The sequence below is a fragment of the Acipenser ruthenus genome, chromosome 5 (genome assembly GCF_902713425.1).
Source record: "Acipenser ruthenus chromosome 5, fAciRut3.2 maternal haplotype, whole genome shotgun sequence".
NCBI classification, from domain to species: Eukaryota; Metazoa; Chordata; class Actinopteri; order Acipenseriformes; family Acipenseridae; genus Acipenser; species Acipenser ruthenus.
In genome coordinates, this window is record NC_081193.1 from 49144908 (window position 1) to 49171808 (window position 26901).

A 26901-nucleotide genomic window follows, 5' to 3' on the forward strand; every position below is an offset into this window, starting at 1 on the left:
TTAGTTTAAATGCACGATGCATACCTCTACAAGCAATGATAAAAGCCATCATCACTACTCAGAGAACACACTGACTAATTGTAGTGTTAAAAAAATAAAGTAAAAAAAAAAAAACAACATAGAGGCATCACTTGCCTTCTTTTCAGGCTGCTTTGTAGAGCTATCAGACATCTAACTCAAATATCACACGAAAATGAATGACGAAACAAGCATTCGTTTGAATGATATTGATAGTCACTGTAATTGTTAATTATATATATATATATATATATATATATATATATATATATATATATATATATATATGTAGGTGTTTAAGAACAAAACTTACTGACTACATTTTTTATCACCTGTTAGAAATATCCATATGTTAATCACAACAAGAAAAACCCACATGTAAAGTCTCTTGTGGCACGCATCTCCATTTAATGCGCCAGGCTGAAACAGCAGTTTGATTGGTAGCTTCTCCAATCATTCATAATGCGTGCGGCTGAAACAGCAGTTTGATTGGTAGTAGAGGATATGTATGCTGTCATGTACACTGCAGAAAGCGGTGTTTAAATATTATAAATATAAAGCCTGTAAACGTAAAGCTAATTCCATGCTTATGTTACCAAAAACAGGCTTTCCCCGCAAAATATAAAAACAAGAACTATCCAACAAGATAGAAAATCCTCCCACAGCAAACAGATTTATAGCATTCGTGGTGAGAATGTTATAGTTTACAGATAATTAGTAGGGTTATCTCAGTCTAAAGTGAGAGGGTGCTAACATCTCAATTACAGTCATTGAGCAGTGAAAATATTATCGGTGAAGTGAAACATTTCCTTCTTCACATTTATCATAACTGTGTCTGAATGCACTAGCTTTGTCTCTAACACTAACAACACTGGTTTCAAACAGTGAGAGAATCCCCTATGTGTCACATTATATTTCATTTTGACTTGTACAAATATGCAGAATCTTCTCCACTCTGTTGCTTACCTTTCTTTTTTATACCTTTTCTAAATTGGGTTGTTTTCCAAGTCTAGAGTGTTTTTTTTTATTTTTTTTATACCGCCAAATCAGCAAGTTATTTTTTCTTTCTTGTGTACCTTAGGAGTACGACAGTTACAAATGTGTCCAGGTATGGGAATTCTCTTTGTTAAAGCCCACAAAAAGAGACTGGGGAATAGGCAGAGTGTCTAAGCATGCTTCCAGCTCTTAATAATTAGAAGCAAGGGATTTCCCAGTGGATTCTCACTATATATTTATTCTCTTGGTTATCAAACTCAACTGGATTTATGACACTGACTGCTAAAGATGTAGCTGTTCCATTTTATGACTGTACACTTGTAAACATAACTAAGACAGGCTGGGAAACATGCTTAGGAACTGTTATGTTTTCGTTACAAATGGCAGGCCAAAGCATTGGTAATACTTAGGACTGGCACTTTATACATGTCCTTTAGAATTATTTTAGGATTTAGGAATAGGTAGGCATGGAAACCAGAAACTTTAGAATAAAATGTAATGTTCTATAGTTGAATGCCTTTCACATATATTACAAATAGTTTTCATAGATCATCACAGACTAACAAAAAAGAGCATTTGTACAAGTGGACTGAATGCCTTCACTGCTCACAAACAATTTTAGGGGGGAAACAAAAGTATAATACACATACAGTGCCTGTGTTTTGTAAGACTTTCTTTTAAACATTATACTGAACATTATATGAATACTTTGCTGAGACTGAGGATTGTAAAGTGGCACAAAGGTCGCAACTGGATCTTGGTTTGTTTTGTAAGCAATTACTTGCAGGAGCACTACAACAATACAGGTGTCGTCTGCAAAGCTGTGCTATGAAACAGGAAGAAGAACTAGCATAAGAACCCTGGAATTACCCAATCAGCACAAGCAATATAGCTACGTTTGAGGAACTGGGAAATGGGGAGTATAAAATTAGAATGATCTAATAAACCAACAAATTATGAATATGAAGGTCCTCCCTCAGTAAACTAAGCCCCACCAGTAAATAATTTACAACACCATTAGGCAATTTTCAGGGTAAAACCAATCCAGCAGACTCATATTTCCCCTTAGTCAGGGATCCTGTTTAACCTGATGCATGGCCTACATCTACTGCTGCGTGAAGAGTTATAATACTTTAGCGCTCCCCGACAGCTCAAATCCAATCCCATTTCCGCGCCTGCTTGTTCGCTGATGGAAAGGATGGCCCATTTGAACTGTTATTTTGGGGGCTGGGGAGGCAATGGCCATTTCATGCTTGTCTGTGAACTTTGCATGAACCACCAGTAATAATGTAGTGTGATGACAGGCCAGTTATACCTTCCACTAAATTTAGTGTTTGGAATGAGCTGAAATAGTGTTTGGTTTCTGTAATTACGTCCATCTATCTTTATATTCCAGCAGCATATCGCAAATTGAAAATACTAAAAATTGACTGTTCATTCTGATATTTAATGATTGCCGAAGACACGCCGATGATTTATTGGTTACTTACCGATGTGACACATTTGCATCTTATTAGATGGAGATTACTAGGCCTTCAAATTGTGGATGCGGCCCCATCGTGTCTGATGGATTGATTTGATTTGCAAATGTAATCAAACTAATAAGAGGGAAAAAATGAGCAATAATGCCTTGTTTTTTCAACTGGCAATCACATCCCAGTCAACAAGGCTGATGGCCCTGACAAAGCCAGCAGGCACCACAGAGCCACTGTGCAGCCTCTTTCGCTGTACAAATAAACAGGATTTTTTGCAGAGATGCAGATAAAAATTTGAGCTTTTGAACAAAAAAAAACGATGTGAAAGTGATTATCATTTTAAGTGTGTACATAATCACACACACACGTATATTTGACACTTATCTGTACTTTACCCTGCTTTTACTATGCTTACTACACTTTTCTATGCTTCTACTATGGAATACTGAAGTAAATATGAATAATGTACAGAGGAGTATTCAGAAAAGAACTAAGAACCAATAACCAGAGTATTAAAAAAAGTATTAAGAACCGATAACTGATCTTTGTTAACCCTTTCAGATGTATCAAAATAATATGAGTCAGCAGCAACCTGCCCCTCAGTTCTTCAGGCAGTCAATCAGAGACCAAAGAATCAACAAGCGCAGTTGCTAAAAAGTATTTTAACACCATATAGAATAAAGTGTATTTGTTCCAAACTGACTTTGTTTCTTCTCAGTCAATTCTCACTTGATGAAGGGACATGTGTAGTTGGTCCACTAAAAAGTAAATAACAAATACATTTGAAATCAATACTGAAAAGTGGACTAACATGACAAAACCTAAAATAATTTCTAAACTGACTAAAACAGAATACTCAGAATAATGTATTAGGGTAAATAAATCCATAACTTTAAAAATTGTAAGATGTTTGTTTCATGATTAGATTATTTTGAGTACTTCTGTACAAAGATAAAACCAAGTATCCCCTGCCATAGGAAATATGGGAATGTTTCATGCATGTGAAACCAGCTGCAAGATGTTGCTTGAAACTGATGCAGATGACACAAAGCGTAAGGTACATGCCATGCTCAACTTTCTGCCAGCTGCATGGAAACAGTCTCTGTGCATTATGGGAGCAGGAGGCAAAGTGGGTTTTAACCTATTCCTTCCCTAACAAAACAGGCTCCACCATGGAAGTAAGGTCTCTATGGCTATCTGAGAGCCGGCACCTCTGGTTCCTCCTGTCAGAAAGCGTAACTGAAGCTGGATTCAAAGGTTGTCAAAATCTGTCAATGTGGGTGAATACCTCAAAAGTTCATGTCAGGACTTGTATAGCAGGTATTTATGTACAGGAGAATACAGTAGTCTAAAAGTCACAGCTTTGTGTCAGTTATACAGGTATTTGCTTAGTTATACAGAATATTGTAATCTGCCAAGTGTTTAATCTGTAGTATTTTGTACTTAATCATATCCTGATGTAACTATCACTATTTAATCATATCCTGATGTAACTTTCACTATTATCTGCTGTATTATTGAATTGTGGTTTGTCACACTTGAGAATTATTGTATTTCTTGTTCTTATTGTATGACTTATATTGTAACACTTGAATGTATTTGTATTTGCTTGCGATTGTAAGTCGCCCTGGATAAGGGCGTCTGCTAAGAAATAAATAATAATAATAATAATAATTTGCATGCTATTAGAAATATTGTAAATAATGTCTGGCATGAGACATGTGTATATTTTGTGCTTAAAACAAACCCTACCACTAGTATATGAACACAACAAAACACCATCAATACCAACACCAACAACAATGACTTGCAGATTTCAAGTTTTTTCTACAGAAGATAGGGATACAGTTATGGAAGTAAGAAATGACCACAGCCACATGCACTCTGTGGGATGTTAGGCATTGTACAGCTATGGCAAACGTTTGGCATCACCTAGAATTTTAGGATTGAGACATAATTTAAAAAAAAAGAAAAAAAAAGTAATTTAGATTTTTTATTTAACATCAAGTTAAAATAAATTGTTCGTTGCTGCCTTTTTTTTTATTACTTTAGCTTATCTCCCATTTGGCTTAGGTGGTCAGGCTTGAGGTGGGATTTTCAGGGTTCATTTTATTATGCTGTTTTTTCTTTCTCTTGAACAGCTCTTCTATTATTACATTTACAGTAATTTACCTTCATTGAAACAACCTGGTTCAGGTGATAAAAGAGAACTACAATGGGGGTGGCCTGGAATGGGAGATGGTATGTGTTGTTTGCAGGAAGTCAAGGTTAAGCAAAGGGTTAGGCAAAGAAAAGTCTGTTGCGGTTTCTTTTTTGCTTTTAAATTAACAAGCATATTTAGAAATAATGTAATTTTTCTTTTTTGCCTGGACTGTATGAAGCTGGGGAGGCAGAGATCGATTCACAACAAAGAAACAACACGCAGCCTATCATCAAACACATAGGAGTGGTGAGACTGCTGTTGCAATCTTTTCTTTTACGCTTGACATTGCTGGATTACAATTGGGGTTTCTTGCGATAGTACTATGAGCGTTTGTTTTGATACATTATTTGTTCTTGAAAGACATTTTTTGCAAGTCTGTTTTTCCATACAAAGAATAACTGACTTTGTTTTTTTGAATAAGGAACTGTGTAGCTACATGCATTTATATGGACTAGTTCTCTCTTTTGTTTTTCTTTGAAGTTTGTGTTTGTTTATATGTTGATCTATCTTTGCCTTGATATCTCATACTGTTTCATTCAGTACCAATATATATATATATATATATATGCATGCACATTGCATTGAGCTACAGTTTCTTATAGGGCAATGTTAAAAGATATAATTGCTTTATCTTTACATTGATATCTTATGCTGGGTATGTATGCATTGTACTGTTCTGCAGTTCCTTTTTTGGGCATTATTAAAAGTTTCTAAAGATAAAACACTCTCTCCCGTGAACTTTTGGTCTCGTAAGATATTTTATTCGCTGTCAATTGGTCTTTAGCTATCTGCTTTTTAAATTGGTTAGTTTTGGCTTGTGTTATAAAAGGCCGATTGTTACAATGTAATCAAAGAAACTACAAAATGATATCACAAAAGTCTACCGGAAGCCATAATAGTAGTACAGTATTTCTTGTTAGATTGTTAGAACTTGAAATGTCACACTTGTCAGATCCCAGGAAATCTTACCATTATCACCCAGTGGCTGTCTCTCTTTCTCTTTTTGTTTGTGCTTTCATTTCCAGTGCCCAGGTCAGTGTATGCCCTCACCAGAATTGTGCTAATTGGCTCTGGTAAACAGCCCTCCAGGTAATTAATCCCTCTTTATAAATGTAGGTTAAGCAGGTGTGAAACCTACCTGAGCTGGGGGAGAGAAGGTGGGGGTGAAAGAGCACCCTCAGATTAATGTAGCCTTTACCTGGCTCAATATGAGGAGGGAAACAGAGAACACCAATGCTCGACCCACTCTCGACTCACTCAAGTACAGGGAGAGGTCTCCCAATCTCCCAATCCCAGCTGTAGCTACTGACTTCCTGAACCTGGATTTATTCACACATGAAAGGTTACCAGCACTAGTATGCTATAATAATACAAAATAAGACTTTTGAATTCCACATTTTTTTCTGTCAAGGAAACAACAAAGCAACAAAGCATGTTATAAAAAAGAATGTGCTGCCACACAATTTACATTGTGTTCTTCTCCACTTGAAAGCTTTGTTTTTCAGCCATTTTCCTTGAGTGGCAAAGGTAATTTAGTGTGTTTCACTATGCTGAATAAATCAGGAGTGAAATCCTCGCTAAAAGTGAAAATTTGATTTGCTAAAAGGAGCTTAGGGCAACTATTAATCAATATTTCCAGAGTCAGAGCCAGAGCAGTGATAGACATGCACTCATTTGGAGATTGGATGAAGCAGATAAGAGCAGGCCTGGAAAAAAGGTGACAAAAGGGGACTTTACTCCAGCTGTTTAGTGGCCCATTTTAACCATCAGGCTTGCGCCTTTGGCTCCTAAACAGTAGCTGCTGCCTGAATTCCATTCTAATCCTATAGAGCATGTCACCTGTAAATGGCCTAGTTGAGAAAACAATGGACTTTCTCTCAGCTAAGATATAATTTTTTATTATTACTAAAAAGAAAATCTGCCTGACTCAACCTTAGCCAAGTGAAAGACCCCCAAGTCCAATGTTATTCTTCACTGGTTCTTCAAATGAAGCCAGCGGAAATGCAACCATTTCCTGCATTACATTCTCTTCATTTTGATGAAGAAAGGATGATGTACTACAGGATAACAGATATGACTCCCATTGGATAACACTTCAAGCCATTTCAGGCTCATACCTACCTTGAAACATCAAATCATATTGTATATTCTGAGGTAAAACTGATTTAGTTCTTCATTCCTCCTGATTTAAACTTGAAGTAAAGCCATACTGTCTCATGCTATGCAATGGTAGTGCTATGTGTTACCCACTACTGATAACTACAAAAATGTAGTGCCCCTGCATGAAACCCTGATAAAAGAGGCAGCTTCCTACCCACTCTGAACCAAGACTTAAGCTTGTGACGCTCATGTAGCCTTAAGCAGCAGAAGTTGGACAATTTCCTTTAAATTTCCAATTGTGCCCTCAAAGCCCAGTCGACTAAGCTTATACATAATACAGGTCAGCCAATAAGAGTGACAACTCAATCAACTGGGAGATGAATCAGCTCACGAGCAGAGCCCCTGAGTAAGCACCTCCAGCATTTTGTTAACGAGGTTCCATGCGAATATTCTAATCCGACACACAGAACAACAATACATCTGACCACTGAGCTGATAATCTCTTTATCACGCCCCCGTGAAACCTAGCTCTAATATTCTACCGAGCCTCTGTTACTCCACAGCCTGTCTGACAATAAAGGAGAGAGAGAGAGAGAAAGAGAGAGAGAGAGAGAATAAAGTGGAGTGTGGAAGTACCACAGTATCTACATAAAAGAGATTAGAGGCGACAGGGTTCCATTTTACAACTCAATCATATTGTGTTAGCACACGCTTATCCGAGCGCAGACAAAAATTGAAAGAGAAATAAGTCCAGTAGATAGGAGCCAGAATAGGAGAAGCATGAGCAATTTCCAAGAGTATAAAAGGATGCTAATAGTAGGGACCCTGTCATCCTAAAAGAAAGGGGCTATTAGGGCACCACCTTCCCTTCTTACACCTGCTTTTTTCCTTAACAAAAGTTAAGTGCTGTCTGCTGCCTTTGTGTCTTTTTTCTCAAGGGTAAGGGGTGTTGGAATTTTCATAACACAGTTTATTTAACACAAGGAGTCTATTTCTATTTACAGATAAAGTAATTTGGGATTTTTTTCTTTCCTATTAAACATTTGCTTTCTCTCTCTGTTAACTAGCTTTGTCCTGTTAACACTCCACACACTGTTTATTCCAGACACCATCTTTTTTTTTAAAAAATGTTCTCAAGCTCTTATTTAGTCTTAATAATATAAAAAGTTAAATAATAATAATAATAATAATAATAATAATAATAATAATAATAATAATAATAATAATAATAATAATAATAATAATAATGTACAACACTGTATTATGCAGTATTATCTTAATACATAAGGTAGCAATACCTTCTCTAAAACAAAGTGTATCTTTACTCCATTCAACAAAACACAGACTGGTTCATTATCCATTGATTTCAGACACACCAGCCCATGTAATACTGAGTGATGTTTAAATTAGTTTACAATTTGCCTGGTCTCGGCTAGAACTGATCTTAAGCGAATGCGCTCAGAAATGTCAGCAGTGCTCCTAACCACTGTAACAAATTGTTGCCCGAACGCTGCACACCTAATGACTTCAAATTAGCTCCACTGCGATTGCCTGACAGTTCGTTACGACTGTTAGCAACATAGCTGTTGTATCATGACCGATAAATTGGTTTCAGTTCTCTCTGGGAAAGGGGCTCTCATCAATTTGATTAAGAAATTACTGTACCATATAAAGCATAGAGACAAACTAGTTTAAAGGGAGACAAATAAGTTCAGCAAACTGAAACTGAATGCTTTTTTTTTTTTTTTAAAGAAAGGATGGTTATACACTTCACATCAATATCGAGTCCATTTGTGAATTATTATGCTGTGCATTGGGGAAAGGATTATACAGCTGTATTATACTTTTATAGAGATCTCTTTTTTATTGTTATAACTTTTCAGTCTCAAACGGCAAAGACAAAGGCAAATCAACTGAAAGAAATAAGACATTTAAACAGGGTTCCCACCCTTGGTTAAGAATAATTTTCCATGACATTTCATCTGTTTTCCATGACACTATAGCCTTGCATCACCCCTCATATCTACCCCAGCCTCATGCCTTTTCATTTTTTTTTTTTAAGTTAATTAACCAAATTACAATCCAAAAAAAGTGTTAATTGCATATGTTGTGTAACCTAATGGGTTTTGCAATGCTGCATTAACATGTTTAACTAACTTGCGTAGCAGGAAATAAAGAAATTAAACTAATTTCAAAAGTAACATGTATGATAATTAGGTGTCAATTTTACCGGGAAGTAAAGATGGAAAATAAAATGAAGCAGAAAGCATATATATATATATATATATTTTAGCTCAAAGAGCCAGCTGCCCAACGTTTCGATATGTTGTACTTATCTTTCTCAAGGGAGCCTGTGTTTGAATCAAAACATTGGAGATATTTATAGGTTTTTGACGGCATGACAACTACTTGTTATTGTTTACATTCAAATCCATGATTTATTCTTACATGATGTAATGGTGTTCTATATATTGTGACATCATTTTTACTTCTATCTTTGAATCTGTATTAATTCTAATTAATACTACTTTATATAAACTAATATTTTTTATTATATCATGCAATGCTGGCTCTGAGGATCAGTCTAGATTTGGCCTCCCCAGCGCATCAGCATGCACAACTTTTGAATGAATTTTGTTTATTTATTTAAATGTTATATATTTATTGAAGTTAATTAGTTCATCCTTTTCTGTTGAGTCCCGCTGGCATAATCGTGTTCAGTCTATTTATCCATTTGCTTTCTTTTATTCTTCTGTATGTCGCATTGTCTAATTTGAGCTGTTCTAATACTACAAACTTTACATCATTTATGTCATGTACCTGACTGGTGAAGTGCTGTACTATTGGTTCATTCATTTTTTTATTTCTAATTAATGAAAGGTGGTTCTGAATTCTTTTATATAAAGTAGTTCCAGTCTCTCCAACATATTTGATTTCATCACATTTTTCACAGGCTATTCCATAAACAACATTGCTATTTTTACAGTAGGTATTAGTTTTTAGTGGATATGTGGTGTTCTTATGTTTAACTATATTTTTACTTTTGTCTATGTATTTACACACTTTACATCTACTAGTGCACATGTTCGTAGAACCTATTTTGTCAATTATTCTTTTATGTTTACTGTGAACTAAAATATCACCTAAATTAGCTTCTCTTTTGAATGCTACAACTGGGGTCTTAAGAAATACTTTTTTTAATTTTTCTGAATTATGTAGAATCCGCAAGTGTTTCCAAACTATTTTAGAAATATTGGGCAAAAGTTTAGAGTAAGTCATTATTAATGGGACTCTTTTGACCTTTTTATCTCTATTTTTATAATCTAGTAGATCATCTCTTTTTAGTTGTCTCTCCCACTCCTTTAATTCAGTGGCCTAAAGTTGTACACAATTGCCAAAAAAAGTTACAGAGTACAGTACTAAGTAGAGTTTTGTAATAATAACATTTATTATAAATTTAGCTATGCTTTAATAAGGATATGCATTACTTAAATGAAAGAACACAACATTTAATAGAGAATGCACGTCTGTTTTGATTTTCTTGTAAAATGCTTTAATGCAGAAGGTAAAGTACATTCATACTTAGGGACTAACAGGGTTTAACACTTGTTTATAATATAATCTAGTCCAGGGACATTATAGTTGTAATCCCTAATTACTTGATCAATTACAGTAACTGCAACCAAAGACTAAGAATTGAATGCAAGGCATTTGAATTAAAAGAGCCGACTGTACACTACCAAAGGGCAAATGCCTTTATGTAACAGAAATACAATTTATATATATATATATATATATATATATATATATATATATATGTAACTGTTAATCTGCTCTTTTAATTAAATGCAATTATGTTATTAGACTTTAAATTAGTCCAAATTATGACTAATTAAAAAAATCACCACCTTGTGTGGTAAAAGATTAATATATTATCTGCCATATTTACCTACTGAATTATCTTTCTGCTCCCCACATCGAGAAACCGAAATTTCACTCATAGCAATATTGTACTAGCAATTGGCTGCCCGCCAATTATCCAGCAACACAATCGTGATAACTGTGACGTATCACTAGACAGACGGCTTCGACCAGCCTTATTCATTCTGCTAATACATTGCATCATCGTTTTCCATGACTTTTCCAGGACATTTGTTTTTTTCTCCATTTTCCATGACTTTTCCAGGCCTGGAAATTAAGTTAGAAATGTTCCTGGTTTTCCAGGATGCCCTGGAAACCCTGAAATAGTATAAAACTAGCAAAAAACAAACTTATACATTCTTGTTCTGACTAATTATTTGCTATTTTGTATACTGTTAAAATTGTTTATGTTCCCACTTGTTGCTAAATAGGATAACTATGCTATTGGAAGAAGCATAAGCAAACAGCCACATGCAACTTTCTGTACTGTATGCAATAAAAAAAAGGTTCATTTTCGTAAGACCTTCAGCGCTATTGCTAAACTATAAATCTGCGATAACAGAAAAAAAACAAATGCAGTGTAGTGATTATCCTGGAGGTCTTTAGGCTCAGAGGTTTTAGCTTTCACCTCTGCCCATAGATGACTCAGCTTAAGTCTAAAATGAAAGCCGTTGGGCATCTGGCATTGGGGATCAAAGATAGCCACTCAATCCCACAGCTCATGGTGCTGAGGTGATTGGTACTGCCAGGAAAATAAGCCCATTAAAACCCTGCATGCAACTTTTTATGCTGGCTATCTCCCAGAATCCCACTGGAATTTAGCCTCAGTGGATTAAAAATTCCAATGAACATACATATAAGAGGCTATTATATATTGTTGTGTTTTCAAAATAAGTTCTATGTTATCCCTTACAAAAGTGTACTATAGTAAAAGCATAACAAAATGTAACAGTGAAAGAGTGGTTAATTGGTAAGCCCTATAAAGCCCAGAGAAGTATGGTAAAGCATATTAATAAATGTGGCAAACCATGGTAAGCTATGCTGCTTATAACCATGGGAAAAGGAAAACTGCAATTACTGTGCAAATGTTGAACTCCAAGATTTAAATTGAGCTTACTTCTCATATAATAATAAACTGCAGGAATAGGACAGGCCTCAGTTAAGAGATCTGTACTTTATATCACAACTGGGATAGCCACATCACATCTTAGATGTTTAAAATAATCTTTGGCTAAATGTGTGTTGCTGTGCAGACCTTTTACTCTTTGCTTTTCAATGTCAGTAACTTTCTGACAAATCAGAATTTTACATTTTAAAAAGAGGCTTTGGTTTTAAGGGTTCAACAGTATTCAATTAGATTGATCTAAAAAGTAACGGTTCTAACTACTTCTACTACTCATACAATTCAAATAGGACATACAAGGGTCCATTTTAATAGATCTAGCAGATCTTAATAGATCCACCACTGTTTAGATCATTAAAATCACCCCAACCAAGTTATGAAAACCATCATCTCTAACTGTACATGTCAGTGTATTTTATTTGCAAAAGTATTAAACACCAGGCAAGACACTACTTTAGATTTAAACAGCAGCAGTGTTTATAGCAAGTCTTGGAAGTCCCCAGATGCATAGAATTGATTCATATGCAGAAGGAGTTTACTCAAAGTAAAATATGTATGAAAATATTTATGAAATATATAGGATGATGCAAATAACTGAAGTATGGTAAAAAAAATATTTACCTGGAATATGCTTTGCCCATCCAATGATAACTACAAGCTCTCTGTCGGCCAGGTCACAGAGTGTGGTGAGGGCTTTGATATCGCTGTCAGGAACCGTGGGGTCAGGCATGGCATAGATCTTCTCTGGTTCAGCCACCATTAAATGAGACACGATCTTGTTATCTGCAAGGCAGCCAAATGGGACTGTATTTGAACATGAACAAAAAGAATATGTTGGTTCAAATTATTTTCCTTCAAAAGATGACACTTAATAACAGTACATGACAACAGATACATCTAGACATATTCATTTTTTTAAAAACATTTTAATTAAAATAGACTTAAACATGTTTTCTGAATAGGCCCTTCTGACTCAAAACTAAAAACACCTAATATAATTCAATAGCATTGGAACATGCTGTATAGAAACCAATAATGCTTCTATGTGCCCTGATTAGAATCCGAACAATTATACTAAATAAAACTATTGTACAACTTCATTAGTACATAGTGAAACTATGAACGTCTTGAGAAAAGAAAAAAAAAAAGATCCTCCAAATTGTTATTTATACCCCCTCTACAGCAACCTCTCTCTGTGAATATACCAATGGTCTGACTCATCTTTCAAAATGTCCTATTATAGTTAGAATTAATGCTGTTTCCCTTGGTATCTTGCTGGCCCATCTGCTACCACTACCCAGTGTCCTTCGCACTTTCAGTGCAGGACACCGGTTGATAGGTGTTGCTCCTCTTCCTCTCTGTGATAGCAGGTAGCAACCCATTAAAGTGTTAGCAAACACCCACTGACTTTTATATCATTCTCACTACTTACTAATGCTGCCTCCTGTGTGTACTACGTATTGTTAGAATTTTTTTTATCCACATGTCCTGGGACATTAATCAGCTAGGGGGTAAGCTCACCACTCGATCGGAGAATACCTTCATTTTTATCTTTTGAATGTCATATTGCGGGGTATTGTCATATGTCTGTGGGAATAAAAGTCCTTCTTAACCACAGCTGATACAGATAAAGCAGCAATAGGGTTGAGGGTGACTTTTATACACATAGACGTGCACAGCAATATAACATGACATTGATTCAGTAACATTGTGAACATATCTAGTGCACATAAGGCAGTTTCATTTAAGTAATGAGACTGTTACAAAAGTCAAGGGGTGCTAATGCTTGTAGACCAACTTTGACAGCTGTTGCAGATGGGGAAATGGTTTTACATTTTAGGGCTATATTGCAAATGTTATATTAAAAATACTTAATGACCCTCTTCAGACATAGAAACATCTTATGTTGAGTGAAATAAAATTGTCGTCAGCAATATTATACCTAGACCATACTATGATAAAAAAAACAATTACGACAGACAGTAAATTAAAAATATATATTATTGCCAGAGGTCATATTTTCTAAGTTCAAGCACAAGAAGAGGTATAGAGGTAGTTTCTAGCAATTTGGACAGGGGGTTAAATAGCTGTGAGCACTATCTCTAGGTAAATCTTATTTAATGTTTCCAAATTTTCATTCCAATTGACCACTGTTTTTCGTAATTGTTAAAAGCAGAACATATCTGTATGTACAGTGCCTTGCATAAGTATTCACCCCCCTTGGATTTTTCCACATTTTGTAGTGTTACAACCTGGAATTAAAATGGATTTAATTAGGATTTTTTGTCACTGATCTACACAAAATAGTCCATAATGTCGAAGTGGGGAAAAAAAAATCTACATATTTTTCAAAATTATTTACATATAAAAAACTGAAAAGTCTTGATTGCATAAGTATTCACCCCCTTTGCTGTGACACCCCTAAATAAGCTCTGGTGCAACCAATTGCCTTCAGAAGTCACATAATTAGTTGAATGGAGTCCACCTGTGTGCAATTAAATACACCTCTTTGTTAGAGAGCATATCTAAACAAACAGCATCATGAAGACCAAGGAGCTATCAAAACAAGTCCGGGATAAAGTTCTGGAGAAGCACCAATCAGGGTTGGGTTATAAAAAAATATCCCAAACTTTGAACATCCCCCGGAGCACCGTTAAATCCATTATTAAAAAATGGAAAGAATATGGCACAACCGCGACTCTGTCTAGAGAAGGCCGTCCACCAAAGCTCAGTGACCAGGTAAGGAGGGCATTAGTCAGAGAAGCAACCAAGAGGCCAATGGTAACTCTGAAGGAGCTGGAGAGATCCACTGCTGAGATGGGAGAAACCGTCCATGGGACAACTATAACCCAGACGTTCCACAAAGCTGGGCTTTATGGAAGAGTGGCGAGAAGAAAGCCATTGCTGAAAAAAAACCATATCAAATCCCATTTGGATTTTGCCAAAAGGCATATGGGAGACACAGCAAACATGTGGAAAAAGGTTCTCTGTTCTGATGAGACCAAAATTGAACTTTTTGGCCTTAGCGCAAAACGCTATGTGTGGCGCAAAGCCAACACTGCTCATCACCCTGAGAACACCATCCCCACGGTGAAGCATGGTGGTGGCAGCATCATGTTATGGGGATGTTTTTCATCGGCAGGGACTGGGGCACTTGTCAGGATAGAAGGGAAAATGAATGGAGCAAAGTACAGGGAAATTCTAGAGGAAAACCTGTTTCAGTCTGCAACAGACCTGGGTCTGGGGCGGAGGTTCACCTTCCAGCAGGACAATGACCCTAAACACACAGCCAAAGCTACACTGGAGTGGTTTAAAAACAAGAACCTGAATGTCTTAGAATGGCCTAGTCAAAGCCCAGACCTCAATCCGATTGAGAATCTGTGGCAAGACTTGAAAATTGCTGTTCACCAACAGTCCCCATCCAACTTGACAGAGCTTGAAGAATGGGCAAAAATTGCAGGATCCAGATGTGCAAAGCTGGTAGAGACTTACCCAAAAAGACTCACAGCTGTAATTGCTGCCAAAGGTGCTTCTGCCAAGTATTGACTCAGGGGGGTGAATAATTATGCAACCAGGAGGCTGTGTGGTCCAGTGGTTAAAGAAAAGGGCTTGTAACCAGGAGGTCCCCGGTTCAAATCCCATCTCAGCCACTGACTCATTGTGTGACCCTGAGCAAGTCACTTAACCTCCTTGTGCTCTGTCTTTCGGGTGAGACGTAATTGTAAGTGACTCTGCAGCTGATGCATAGTTCACACACCCTAGTCTCTGTAAGTCGCCTTGGATAAGGCGTCTGCTAAATAAACAAATAATAATAATAACCAACAAATGTCTTTTTTTGTTTAATTAACTTTTGTGTCACAATAAAAAATATTTTGCACCTTCAAAGTGTTAAGTATGTTGTGTAAATCAAATGGTAAAAATCCCAATTAAATCCATTTTAATTCCAGGTTGTAACACTACAAAATGTGGAAAAGTCCAAGGGGGGTGAATACTTATGCAAGGCACTGTATGTATTTATATAAATCAAACAACAGTTTCTCTTACCATATACTAAAAGGTGTTTGTAGTATAGATCTGATAAGTACTACATTTGCCTATATTTACAGAACAGGAAAGCTTGGGAGCTCAGTACTGTGGGTTTAATGTCTCTGACAGATTGGTTTAATCCAGATTATTATTATTTTTTTAGGTGGGCGGTGGGGAGGTAATCATGCTTTAAAAAAAAAAAAAAAAATGTTGAGCTTTTAAAATTATGCTCAACATTTAAGAAAGGTACAAAATGTGATTACACTTAATATTTTACAGATTGAATTTAGCAAATGAGGAATACAGCACTAAAAATAAATTACTATTATGCACGCTTTCCCACAAAGCCCTTTTAATTAATCTGAAGGCTGAGGTAAAGGACCACTCCTGCCATTCAGTGCTAGGCTTTACCCATGCACAGTTAAGTGTTCCAATTTGAACTAAATAATGGTGGGGTTTTGAGACTCCAGCAGTGACAGGCAAATTCATTTTATATGTGAAACTAAAGCCCCTTTCACACTGGCACTCCTACCCGGGTCAGGACCTGTGTTCTGGCTACCCAGGTCACAGTACCACGTAGTGTGAAACCATGTACCTGGGTCATACCCGGGTTGATTAAATGGATGACGGCTGTTCTTAAACTGACTAAATAACAAACAGCCATGTCTGCGTGAAGGTTTCACTTCCGCAAGGAACGTTTTTGTTTATTCTGTTTAGCCATATTTTTGTTGCTTGAGACATACCATGAGCCAGATTGCAGCAAGGATGAAGAAACATTTGCTCTAATCAACATTTGTGCCGACGGTTCAATCCAGAGAAGCTTGGATGGAAGCGTCTGTAACAAGCTGCTTCCAGGGCATTAATACGTGCATTGTGTACTTGCGTCTGTCACCCAGGTCAACCCTGCTTTATCAAAAGCAGTGTGAAATCGCGTAGCTGACCCGCATGACACTGGGTCCTGACCCTGGTAGGTTCTGACCCGGGTAGAACATGCCAGTGTGAAAGGGGCTTAAGATGGATTTGAACTCTGGCTCTGGAGGTGAAACTACTGCATTGAAACACATGGCAAGAATTTTGTGTTAAGCTACATTTTGATAAGAGAAAACTTTTTTTACCCATAGCATTAATCAGCTCCTTAACCAGAATTTAAAACACTAATCACTGCCCTAACATGAATGCCATCTGTTTGTAAATTGTCAACTATGTTTACCTATAAAGCTCTTCTAAATGAAATGCATGAAATAAAAGAGTGTTTTATTATTTTAAATGAATGTGGAGGAGCTTTGCGTGTTAATAGCCCCTTTTTATGGAAGTGTATTTTCCTACAGATGTCAGGACTGCCCAGTCCCTGACCACATTCCGGCGCCTCCTTAAGACTCACCTCTTCAAAGAGCACCTGTAGAACTCCTCTGTTTGTATCCTGGGACACTATCACCCTTCATGTAAATGTGCTTTATTTTGCTCTTATCAGCCCCTATTTTACTGCATTTAATCCTGTACTTCAGAATACTGTAATCTGCCAAGTTTTTAACCTGTAGTACTTTGTATTTAATCACATCCTGATGTAACTATCACTATTTAATCATATCCTGATGTAACTATCACTATTACCTGCTGTATTATTGAATTGTGGTTTGTCAAACTTGTACTTTACTTGAACAAAAGTTATTGTATTTCTTGCTCTTATTGTATTACTTGTATTGTAACGCTTGAAATGTTTAATAAGGGTGTCTGCTAAGAAATAAATAATAATAATAAATAATAATAATAATATTTAAATGTATATGAGAGCATGTGTGACTGTACAGGGGGTGGGGTAAAAAGAATCAATAGGTGTTCTTACATGGCTTTTTGGCTGGCTGCACAAGCTGTGGGTTCAAATACGGGCTGTTTTCAGCATCTATCCGACGCTTGTACTTCTGGCGCCCACCACGTACTCTGTCTAGGCGCACACCTAGAAAAAAATTGAAGAAGTGTTAATGACAACCATTGGACTTTACCATTTTTATAGTCCCCATAAATGCCAAATACAGGAAAGAACTAGATTACTCCTACACATTCCTTACTACTTGATAGCACACTACAAACTTTGTATTAAATATGTCAGGCTGGTACTTTTATCATTATTAATTATTGGTAGTTGTCTTCCATACAGGACAAAATAATGTAATACAAGTACAGTAAACAATCTGTTAAGTATCAGTTTAATAGAAAATCACCCAGCCTCATTTGCAGTACATCTCATTTACATGAGATGAAGCTTCATTTCCTGTATGAAAGCTCAAAGCTTTAAGTAGCTATTCTCAAAACATCAGGCTGACTTTCTCTGTTGTGGCAGATGGAGGCCACGTTTTCCTTTAAATGACACACCGAGGGAACTCCAGGCATCAATAGGTACAATACTTTTTTTTTCTTTCGAAAACATCAATTAGATAGATGCCAATACATTCAAGCTTAACAGTCAGGAGCACTAGACGTGGCTGGGTTATTTATTGTGTTGCTATGGTTGTAAAAGCACATTCAATTGTGGTTTTCTACCCGTTCAAATTGAAACAGCGCCTTAAAGACCTATCTATCCTTTTAATTAATTGACATACAAAGGAACCCTTATTTAATTATACAAACCTCTCTTGGGACAAGTAGTTCCCTTGGAAACCAGTTAAAGCTGGCTATAGCCACATTTTACAAAGCACAAAACAAAACAGCTGTATAGGAATTGATGAAAGACATATATTGCACCTGTTATACACCTTACAATACACTATTCAATATAAACTATATATATATATATAAAAAAACACAAACACATGTACTTTACACACGCTAGAATAGACTGGGTCAGAGAACAAATGCAACAACAGACTGTCATATATTGACAACTGTTCATCTTAACAAGCTCAGCTAATAACTGAATATACATGGAGACTTACTGTTAACTACAAGGGAAAGATTTACAGTGCTAATTCACAGCTATGATCATGCTTTTGCCCCCTTTGTAATACCATCAAGTGTACCCGAGGCGACACCTTATCCCTCCCTACAATGTGTGCATCTGTTCAAGGGCTAATACTGGTAAGATTTATTAACCTTTTACTTGAGAGATTGTGTTACTAATACTACAGCTCAATTTAGACTAGTAAGCTGTGTGTATTCCACCACCGTACTTAAGCTCTGATATAGATGCATCTCTGCAGAAGCTTATATATCATGCCCAATCCTTTCAGGATGAGCGGAAACATGCTAAAGCTGGATATCAACACTGATTAAAAAACATATTCAAAATCTTTGCTAAAGAAATTCCTGAATCCTGAATAAGCTATTCTGCTCTATGAGGTTCAGGGAGATGCCATTGCTTTTGTATCTATGGCCTCTTACACGAATATTCACAACTCATTAAGCAGCGATCTCGAGGTGTGATTTTACTTCCTAACAAAATATTTAGCAAATTTCCCCCCAGAAAACTACCCAGTATTATTAAAAGCTTATCCCACCTAACTGACTAAATACTGCCACTGGAATTCATTACACAAACCACAAAGTCCTAAGATGAGAACAACAAACTTGGCTTACATCAAAAGAGATGAAAATAGGACTTTGAAAGTGTTTCTGTCTCATGTTGCAGAGAATATACTCCGCTTTCATAAAGCTATTCCTTTTACAGTAGACCAAATCAAATAGAATTAACGTTGTGGTTAACAGGTGCTCCAAAGGGTAACAGCCTGTTGACATAAAGAGGCTATGTCAGAGTGTACTGCAGCTGAGACTCCTGGAGTAGCTATTCCATGTGCTGGAATGCCAGACAATGTGCTGGCTAGTTCAGAGCTAGAGGGACCCAAATGAAGCTAGTCATGTGCAATTACCTCTTCGGTGTTTGCAGTTCCAAGAACAGAAAATCTAGATTTTTCATGGTAGATAAAACTCCATAACTGGGACCCAACAACTCTTACGTCTACAGTCCACAAATAGAAATTCAAACGGCTGTAATGCTTTAAGCAGTGTAATACAATATGTTTGTCTGGGGGCTTGTTTTTATCAAAACAGTCCAAAAAGTGGTATTTTGGTAGTATTTGAATAAAGGAAGGTTGTGCACACTGTCAGAAACAGAATCTTAATAAAAAATACACAGTGAATCAGAATAAAAAACACACAGTGGCTTCAATAAAAATATACTGTATAAAATGCTCCTAGTTACAAGAAACTGGATAGTGGATGTGAACTGACTGTATTACAGGGTTATGCCATATTGTTTGCACTCTGAATACTTAACACAGGGCCCTTAAGCAAAGCGATCCTTAATATAGAACTGCTAGACAGCTTTGTAATGGGGATCACACAGTCTACTTGGAGCAAAAGGTGAGCCTTCCGCAATTGCCTCACTTGAGCGAGCTCAGTTTCGTGACTCTGGAAGACAGCAGATTGCTTTTCTTTAAGATAATAAATAACATGCCAGTTATTGCCTGAAATTTATCTTTTGATTACTTTCACATGTGAGCAGTAGCATGTTCATCCCCAGTCTTTATAGATGTCCTCTCATTGTCAGCGCTAATGCCTGAGGCAGTGAGAGACTGTTATCCAAGGTTACAGAAAGGGAAAAAAATACTAAATTAAACAAATTAATCTTAACCCCTTATAAATCCTGGGCAGATTACAAGACACCACTTTTACTGTTTTAATTAAGCCTGCAGATAGACCAATTGTTTGGTGCCTTCAATGCAGGGCTGCTACATTTGAAATTATCCCCAGTTTACTAGAACCCACATATGACCATAAAAAATTACAAGGGTTGTTTTGAATTTCATAGGTGTCGTGGAATCCAGCAAGGCATCTGCTGAAATGTATAGGTAACAATAATTAAGCAAATTTCACCCTTACAAATATTCAAAGGAAATGTCATATCTTACTGTTTGTTTAGCTTGGAGATGGCCTGCAGACCTATACAATTTAAAATACAGTAAGCTTAGTCACTTTTGTTATCCTTCATACCAACATCACTACATATCCCAAGTTATGAATTTGACATTTTCCACCAGAATGCAAAATAAAACAAAGTGAACCATGAAGATGGTGTTCAAGAGGATTACAAAAAGAAAAAAAGCAGCCACTGACTTCTAAGAAGAGGAAGCTAAGGATATACTGACCAGCGTGCTACAAAAATTAAGTAAAAGATGTTTGAAATTATCAGTATTCTAATCACCTCACATTAGGAAGTTATTAAAATGTTCTATATCCATACAGAAATGCAGGCATATGAAAACTTAATAAAAACAAAAACAAAAAAAACCAGTCTACACGAATTTGAATTGACATGTTATCTAGCCCATAGCTCCTACTTGTAAAGAGACATTGACAACCCACAGATTCGCATCTACATGGCACAACAGGAAATGTTAGTCTCAACTGGTTGGAAGTCTCCACAGTATAAGAAAAAAGGGACAAAAGTGTGGCAAATGTTTCATTTTTATTAGATTACCAAATAAATCCTTGACACTTTCAAAAGATCAATGAACTCCCAAACGGTTGAGCAATGTATTTTACTACTCTTGTGCCTTTTGTAAACACATTTCTTTTTTTACCCTCAAATACTGCACTTATTTCAAACACACATATTTCAAGAAAACAATTGTTATCTGAGATTTTAACCCCCTGACCAGAATACAGCAAGTCAGGCAGCTCTTGGAAATATGCCCTCCACCTACATGAAAAAGACAAAAAAATGTGATCCTTGCTAGACATCTGCTGAACTCCACTGACATAAAGCATGTTTACTGCTATTGTTTGCCTTAAACGCTCTCGGTTTTTGTCACTTTACCATGCATACACATGTTCCATTACTGCCCAGCTTAATAAAGACTTCTGTCACCATGCTAGCTTTTCATCTCCACAACATCTCTCTCACTCTGCCTCTCTCGCTCCTCTCTCCTCATAAGGCTGCCAGCTACTCTCTGTAAATTAGCTCATACTCGCACTTTATTTCTAAAGCGGGTCCCGCTGCACTCAGCCTCAAAGCCTTCGACTGCCTTCAAAGCAAAACTCGCCTATTCAGAAAGGATTTTAATTGAGCTGGGAGCTAAACCTTGAAATTACAAACTAGGTGTAAAACAAAATGCAGGAAGGCATTTCTATTGAAGACTCTGAATATTCTGGAAAGCTGGTGGGAGGGTGCAAAAAAATGATTTATTCCTTATGTATGTGGGTTTTTTTTAACAGGTGTCTTAGTTTTAATATTCAAGTAAGTATTGTAGTTGGTGTTATATTGACTGGCACATATAACCTTTTCATAATACCTTGAGAAAAAAATAAAATCACAGCAGTTACAGTACAAATGGGTTTTTACAAAGCTACTAACATTAAATAAAATAAAAAAAGGAATGGACAAATGCTCCAAATTGCATTGAAGCATTATTTAATTTGCTAAATCAACACAGAATTGGTCATAATGCAAAATTGAGTTTGGCAATTTCCACATTCCTGTGAGTTAGAGCAATCTTTATTGGCTGGTGATTATAAAGAGATTATATTTTAAAAATCTGCTATCTGTAAGCAACATTTTAGGGGGAAGTTGTCCTTCAGGCAAATACGCTACCTTTAATGCCATTTTCCTTTAGAGTCCTGAATTCGGCTCAGATAACAAGTTAAATGAGTTTCAGGTTAGGTCCCTAAATTCCACAAAATTACCACACAATTGGGCACACTTATCACTTCCTGCTTGAGACGGCCTGACTGAATGGAACAGGGAGTTCAGGTCAGCACTCACTTGCGCTTACAGAGTTGTGAACAGAACATGCATAGGGCCTGTTGTCTTTGTGGCTGCCTATAACCAGGGCAATGTCTCTTGCTTTCCAAAATTCAAAGAAAAAAAAGCACATTTCACATTAAAACATATAGTGCAATATCATATTTTAGATTCTGTAAAGTAATTTTTAACTATAAACCTTATCTTGCTCTTAATTGTATTTTTACTTGTACTGTGATTCTAGAAATGTATTTTTGTTTACAACAGTAAGTCGCCCTGGATAAGGGCGTCTGCTAAGAAATAAATAATAATAATAATTAAGTTCAGTGCTTCAGGACAGACAGCACTGTAGTATACCTTCCTGTCATTTCTCACTGTTTTATACCTTCCTTGGTCCAACTTCTATGTTGAAGAAATGTGGCTTTTCATAAGAAATAAAATGCCACTTCTAATTAAAAAAAAACTAATGTGGTGAAAAGGGTTGCTGACAGGGCCAGCCCTATGCTTGCAGTCTGCTGTGGATTATAGTGTATGGCATGGTGGTGAGTATTTGATGTTCTCATAGGCTGCATTTGCTTCCAATAAAGCAAGGCTCACAGGCTGTTAAGAGAGTAAGTGCTTGTTTGTTTTGTCCTTTTATTAGATGCACATGGCGATATTGCAGCATGTAATAACTGCTTTACATTCTGGTTAGGCAGTTTGCTTATATGGGATGTGATCAAGCCAAATATTGGAGACACTTTGAATTTCTGATCATGCAAAGAAAATTATTTCCCCTTGCCCAAATTGTTGACTAGATCCAGATTTGCATTTCATGAAAATCTGCTGACCACCACTGACTAAACAAATGTGACTTGTTTGACAAGCAAGACTGTCTCTGCTTTAAGGACTGTGGGCAATGACCAGTCACCCACACATACCCACTGATGGCAGTAGCATGTAAAGCATCTAATCCTTTTACAAGCCAAAAACATCTACTTGTACAGCCTGATCTTTGAATTATTTTGAGAGCTGTTTTACCATGAAAAGCAACCTCTGACTTAAATAGTTTTGTATTTTTAATCTTTTTTGATATTATGAATGAAGGTCAGAAATGCTTCATTGCGGACATGATAACCAGATGAGTAGTTGTATTAATTACTATGAATGGTAATAAAGATCTCTATCTTAACTGATTATTCATATATTCTTTTTTGTTTTAGTTTTCCTTAGTGGCTTCCATTCTTTACCCAACTATAGAGACACATTTGCTATAAATCACTTTGGGTGATTAAATGACAGATATAACAGAACACAAATCGCAGGCGAAGTCTGTGAAGTAAGTAGGAGGGAGGTGGGAATATGGGTGTGACTCAATACATACTGTGTTTAACCCATGGCATTAAGAGGTTGAAGTCTGAATCCCAGGACTGTCATTCAGATCAGGAACTAATCTGCAGAAGCAATGTCTGATCCAGATTACAAAGCCACCTCACTTTATATGCCAATAAGTTCTTCTTACAGGGGAGGTTGAATAAATGACTGCTATGACTGTAGACAGGCCAACTGAGCTCACCAACGGTCAGGACTTGCAGGAAAGCTAACTATTCTATCAGGGCAACCTCAGCACTTCGCAGTATGAATTTCATTAGAATTGATTAAGTACTCATTACCTCTGTGAGTGTTTAGGCACCCGGATTCAAATTTTGACACATGCCAAAACGAGTCAGTTCTTCCTTGTGTGTACAGTCATCTAGCAGAAATACAAAATGTCACTAAATTTCCAGGTTCCAGTTTCTTTACCTTTTAGTAAGCTGTATTTACTGACTTTCAAATTTGGCAGATACTACAAAATCCATTATGACGTGACTATCTGCATCCACTGTGTCTAGGGGGAAAGGGTTTCAAAATAATTAGATGTGCCGATGGGCCCCAAGATAATAATTCAAAATAGAAATGGTAAGGCCCTGGAATGGCTTATGTTCAAAAGCTGCCACGCCATTAGAAGGCTTACATGCCAATTAAGTTGCTATACAATACAAAGCACTACATGTGCAAATACATGATTTAACCACTCAACATCCAGTAATATAGTTGTTGCTGTGGGGGAGCCTGCACTGTGGCTAACCCACTCTGCTATTGGCTGGGGTACACAAAGTAGATGGGGTTAATACATGAAGGAAAGGCTTGAGTAACAACAGTCTTAAAAATAATATTAGTGGGTACATTTTCCATCTCTCCTCATCTGTTCTTACAAAGACTGAACTTAATAAAGCTTGGCCTTAAAAACCTAATTTATTTTCCAGGAAATTAACTCAGTTTCATCCCTGACTAATGATTTAATCTAAATGAATCAAATTAAAAACTGAAAGTTATATTTCTAAAGAGAAAGAAAAAAGTGACCATTTCCAGTTAACAAATTATCCTTACAAATATTAAAAGATGACCATGAAAAGCTTGTATTACTAATGAAATGTGTCTGGGCTTCGCTGCTTATCTAAAAGGGAAGGGGGGCTGGTGTACACATTGTTAACAATGAAGTCCCAGGAGGGCTCCCCACACAAGGCCTTCACTTAGTCTTCTGCTTTAATTATTGTGTCACTATCGTTAGAAGACCCAAATGTACTCCTTTGTCAAGTAAAATAACAGTCTACCAAGAATGATGTCTAAATTGAAGTAAATACTAAATACTAAATAAACAAAATCAAGTATATATAAAAGTATTTAAGGCTGCAGTCAGTGGTCTTCTATTGTCTGATGTTGACAAATTGAAATTGTTTGCATTTTGGCACCCAAAAGGGAATACCACTGCTACCAATGATGAATACATACACAGCTGGCAAATCAACTGCTCACTTAATGGACAAATTGATCCATGTAAATTATCATTTTGAATTAAGAAATTATGCTGAATCCTGTTTTCTGGACTCTACAGTTAGGTCAGCACTTGGACGTTAGTTATCATGCTTCTTTTCTCTGGATTTGTCTGACACAAAGCAGTCCACATATTCCTCTTCCAGCACAACACAGTCAATGCTTACTCTGTTTCAACTAGTAATCTTTGTTTATTAGACAGCTCTAGTAATTATATTTGCTTACTTGGGTATTACACTTGCAAACCACATAAAAGGTCATATATTTCATTTAAGTATATTACCTAGTTCTTAATGCAAATTATTAACTGTAATACATTAGGCCCTCTTTGAATATAAATTATTGAGCCAAGATCAAATTCTTGACAGCAGAATTGAATTAAAAATACACATATATCATTTTAGTACATGTTTTTTTGGAAACCTGGACTTAAAAAACATTTCTCAGCTTCACATGCAAAAAACATTTTGTATTTTGTGACTTTAAAATAGTTAACTTTGTTTGAGAAGTGCACTTTAAGTCCTGAAACTGCATTTTTGCTCCCTGTGACTCATCATGTTTACAGGGGACATTAGGCAATTACTAATTCTAAACTCCAATAGAAACATTTTCAATTTCCATAAATTGAGCTGCTTTCTGACTTTGTAATGACTGGGAAGTTTGAGCTATGCCATATAAGTATTATCTTGTGTGTGTTTTTTTTTTTTTTTAAACATTATAAAAGTGCATTTCAAAGGTACATTATGTCAGGGATATCTTATAGAAGCAAAGAAATAGGAAGAACATCACTGTATGGGAATTTGTAAGAGGGGGATGTTTGAGCAAGCCATCCAAAGGAACTGTATGTTAATTCAAAAGACGCAGATGTAGGTACACGAAACAGATAACAATATTACTGGATTATTCTCCAAACAGCTCAAAATAAAGCAGTAAACTTGTTTCAAAAAATGCTGAAAGCCTTTGTGTTTGTATATTGTTTTTAAAAAAAAAATCTGTCAAGTGGGTTCCTCACTGCACGTGGATACAAAAGAAAATATTAAGCATCCTGCGACATTATACACAGGCATGTTTGTTAAAAAAAATAATGAAAAATATACATTTAGACGACTAATTATCTGGTACAAATAAAATAATTCTATGTTTAATGCTGTTGATACAACACTTAAAAAGCTTGCACTATAATTTACAATTCAATTTGTCTGTGTGTGATGGAACAGGGCTGTCTGACGTGTCTAAATATTTATGGCGACGAAATTGTGCAAAGCACCTTTCAATAACTAAGCGCGCACAACTGTGCAGATAGTTGTATCTCCTTTGCTTCCTTGTCCATTGCACATTGTCCCTGTAAGGAGTCAGAAGGTAGGTCTCCAAAGGATAAGCGGAGTCACCCAGAACATGTCCATTCTGCTGGTTTCCATGGTTGGGCTGTTTCTAAAGACACGTGCATCGTGCA

General features: G+C 36.4%; 1 protein-coding gene across 9 annotated transcripts in view; it reads right to left on the reverse strand.

The window, feature by feature from the left end:
• The window catches only part of LOC117403235 (estrogen-related receptor gamma), a 283889-nt gene that overhangs the window by 20006 nt on the left and 236982 nt on the right, over positions 1–26901 (reverse strand). For 8 of the 9 annotated variants that reach the window (XM_034005231.3, XM_059024301.1, XM_059024302.1 and 5 more), the window contains 2 exons: positions 17706–17816; positions 12458–12640 (listed from right to left, as the gene is read on the reverse strand). In XM_034005231.3, coding sequence (XP_033861122.1) covers positions 12458–12640; positions 17706–17816 — 294 coding nt within the window. The remainder of the gene's footprint in view (positions 1–12457; positions 12641–17705; positions 17817–26901) is intronic. The other variant, XM_034005230.3, reaches the window with a different exon arrangement.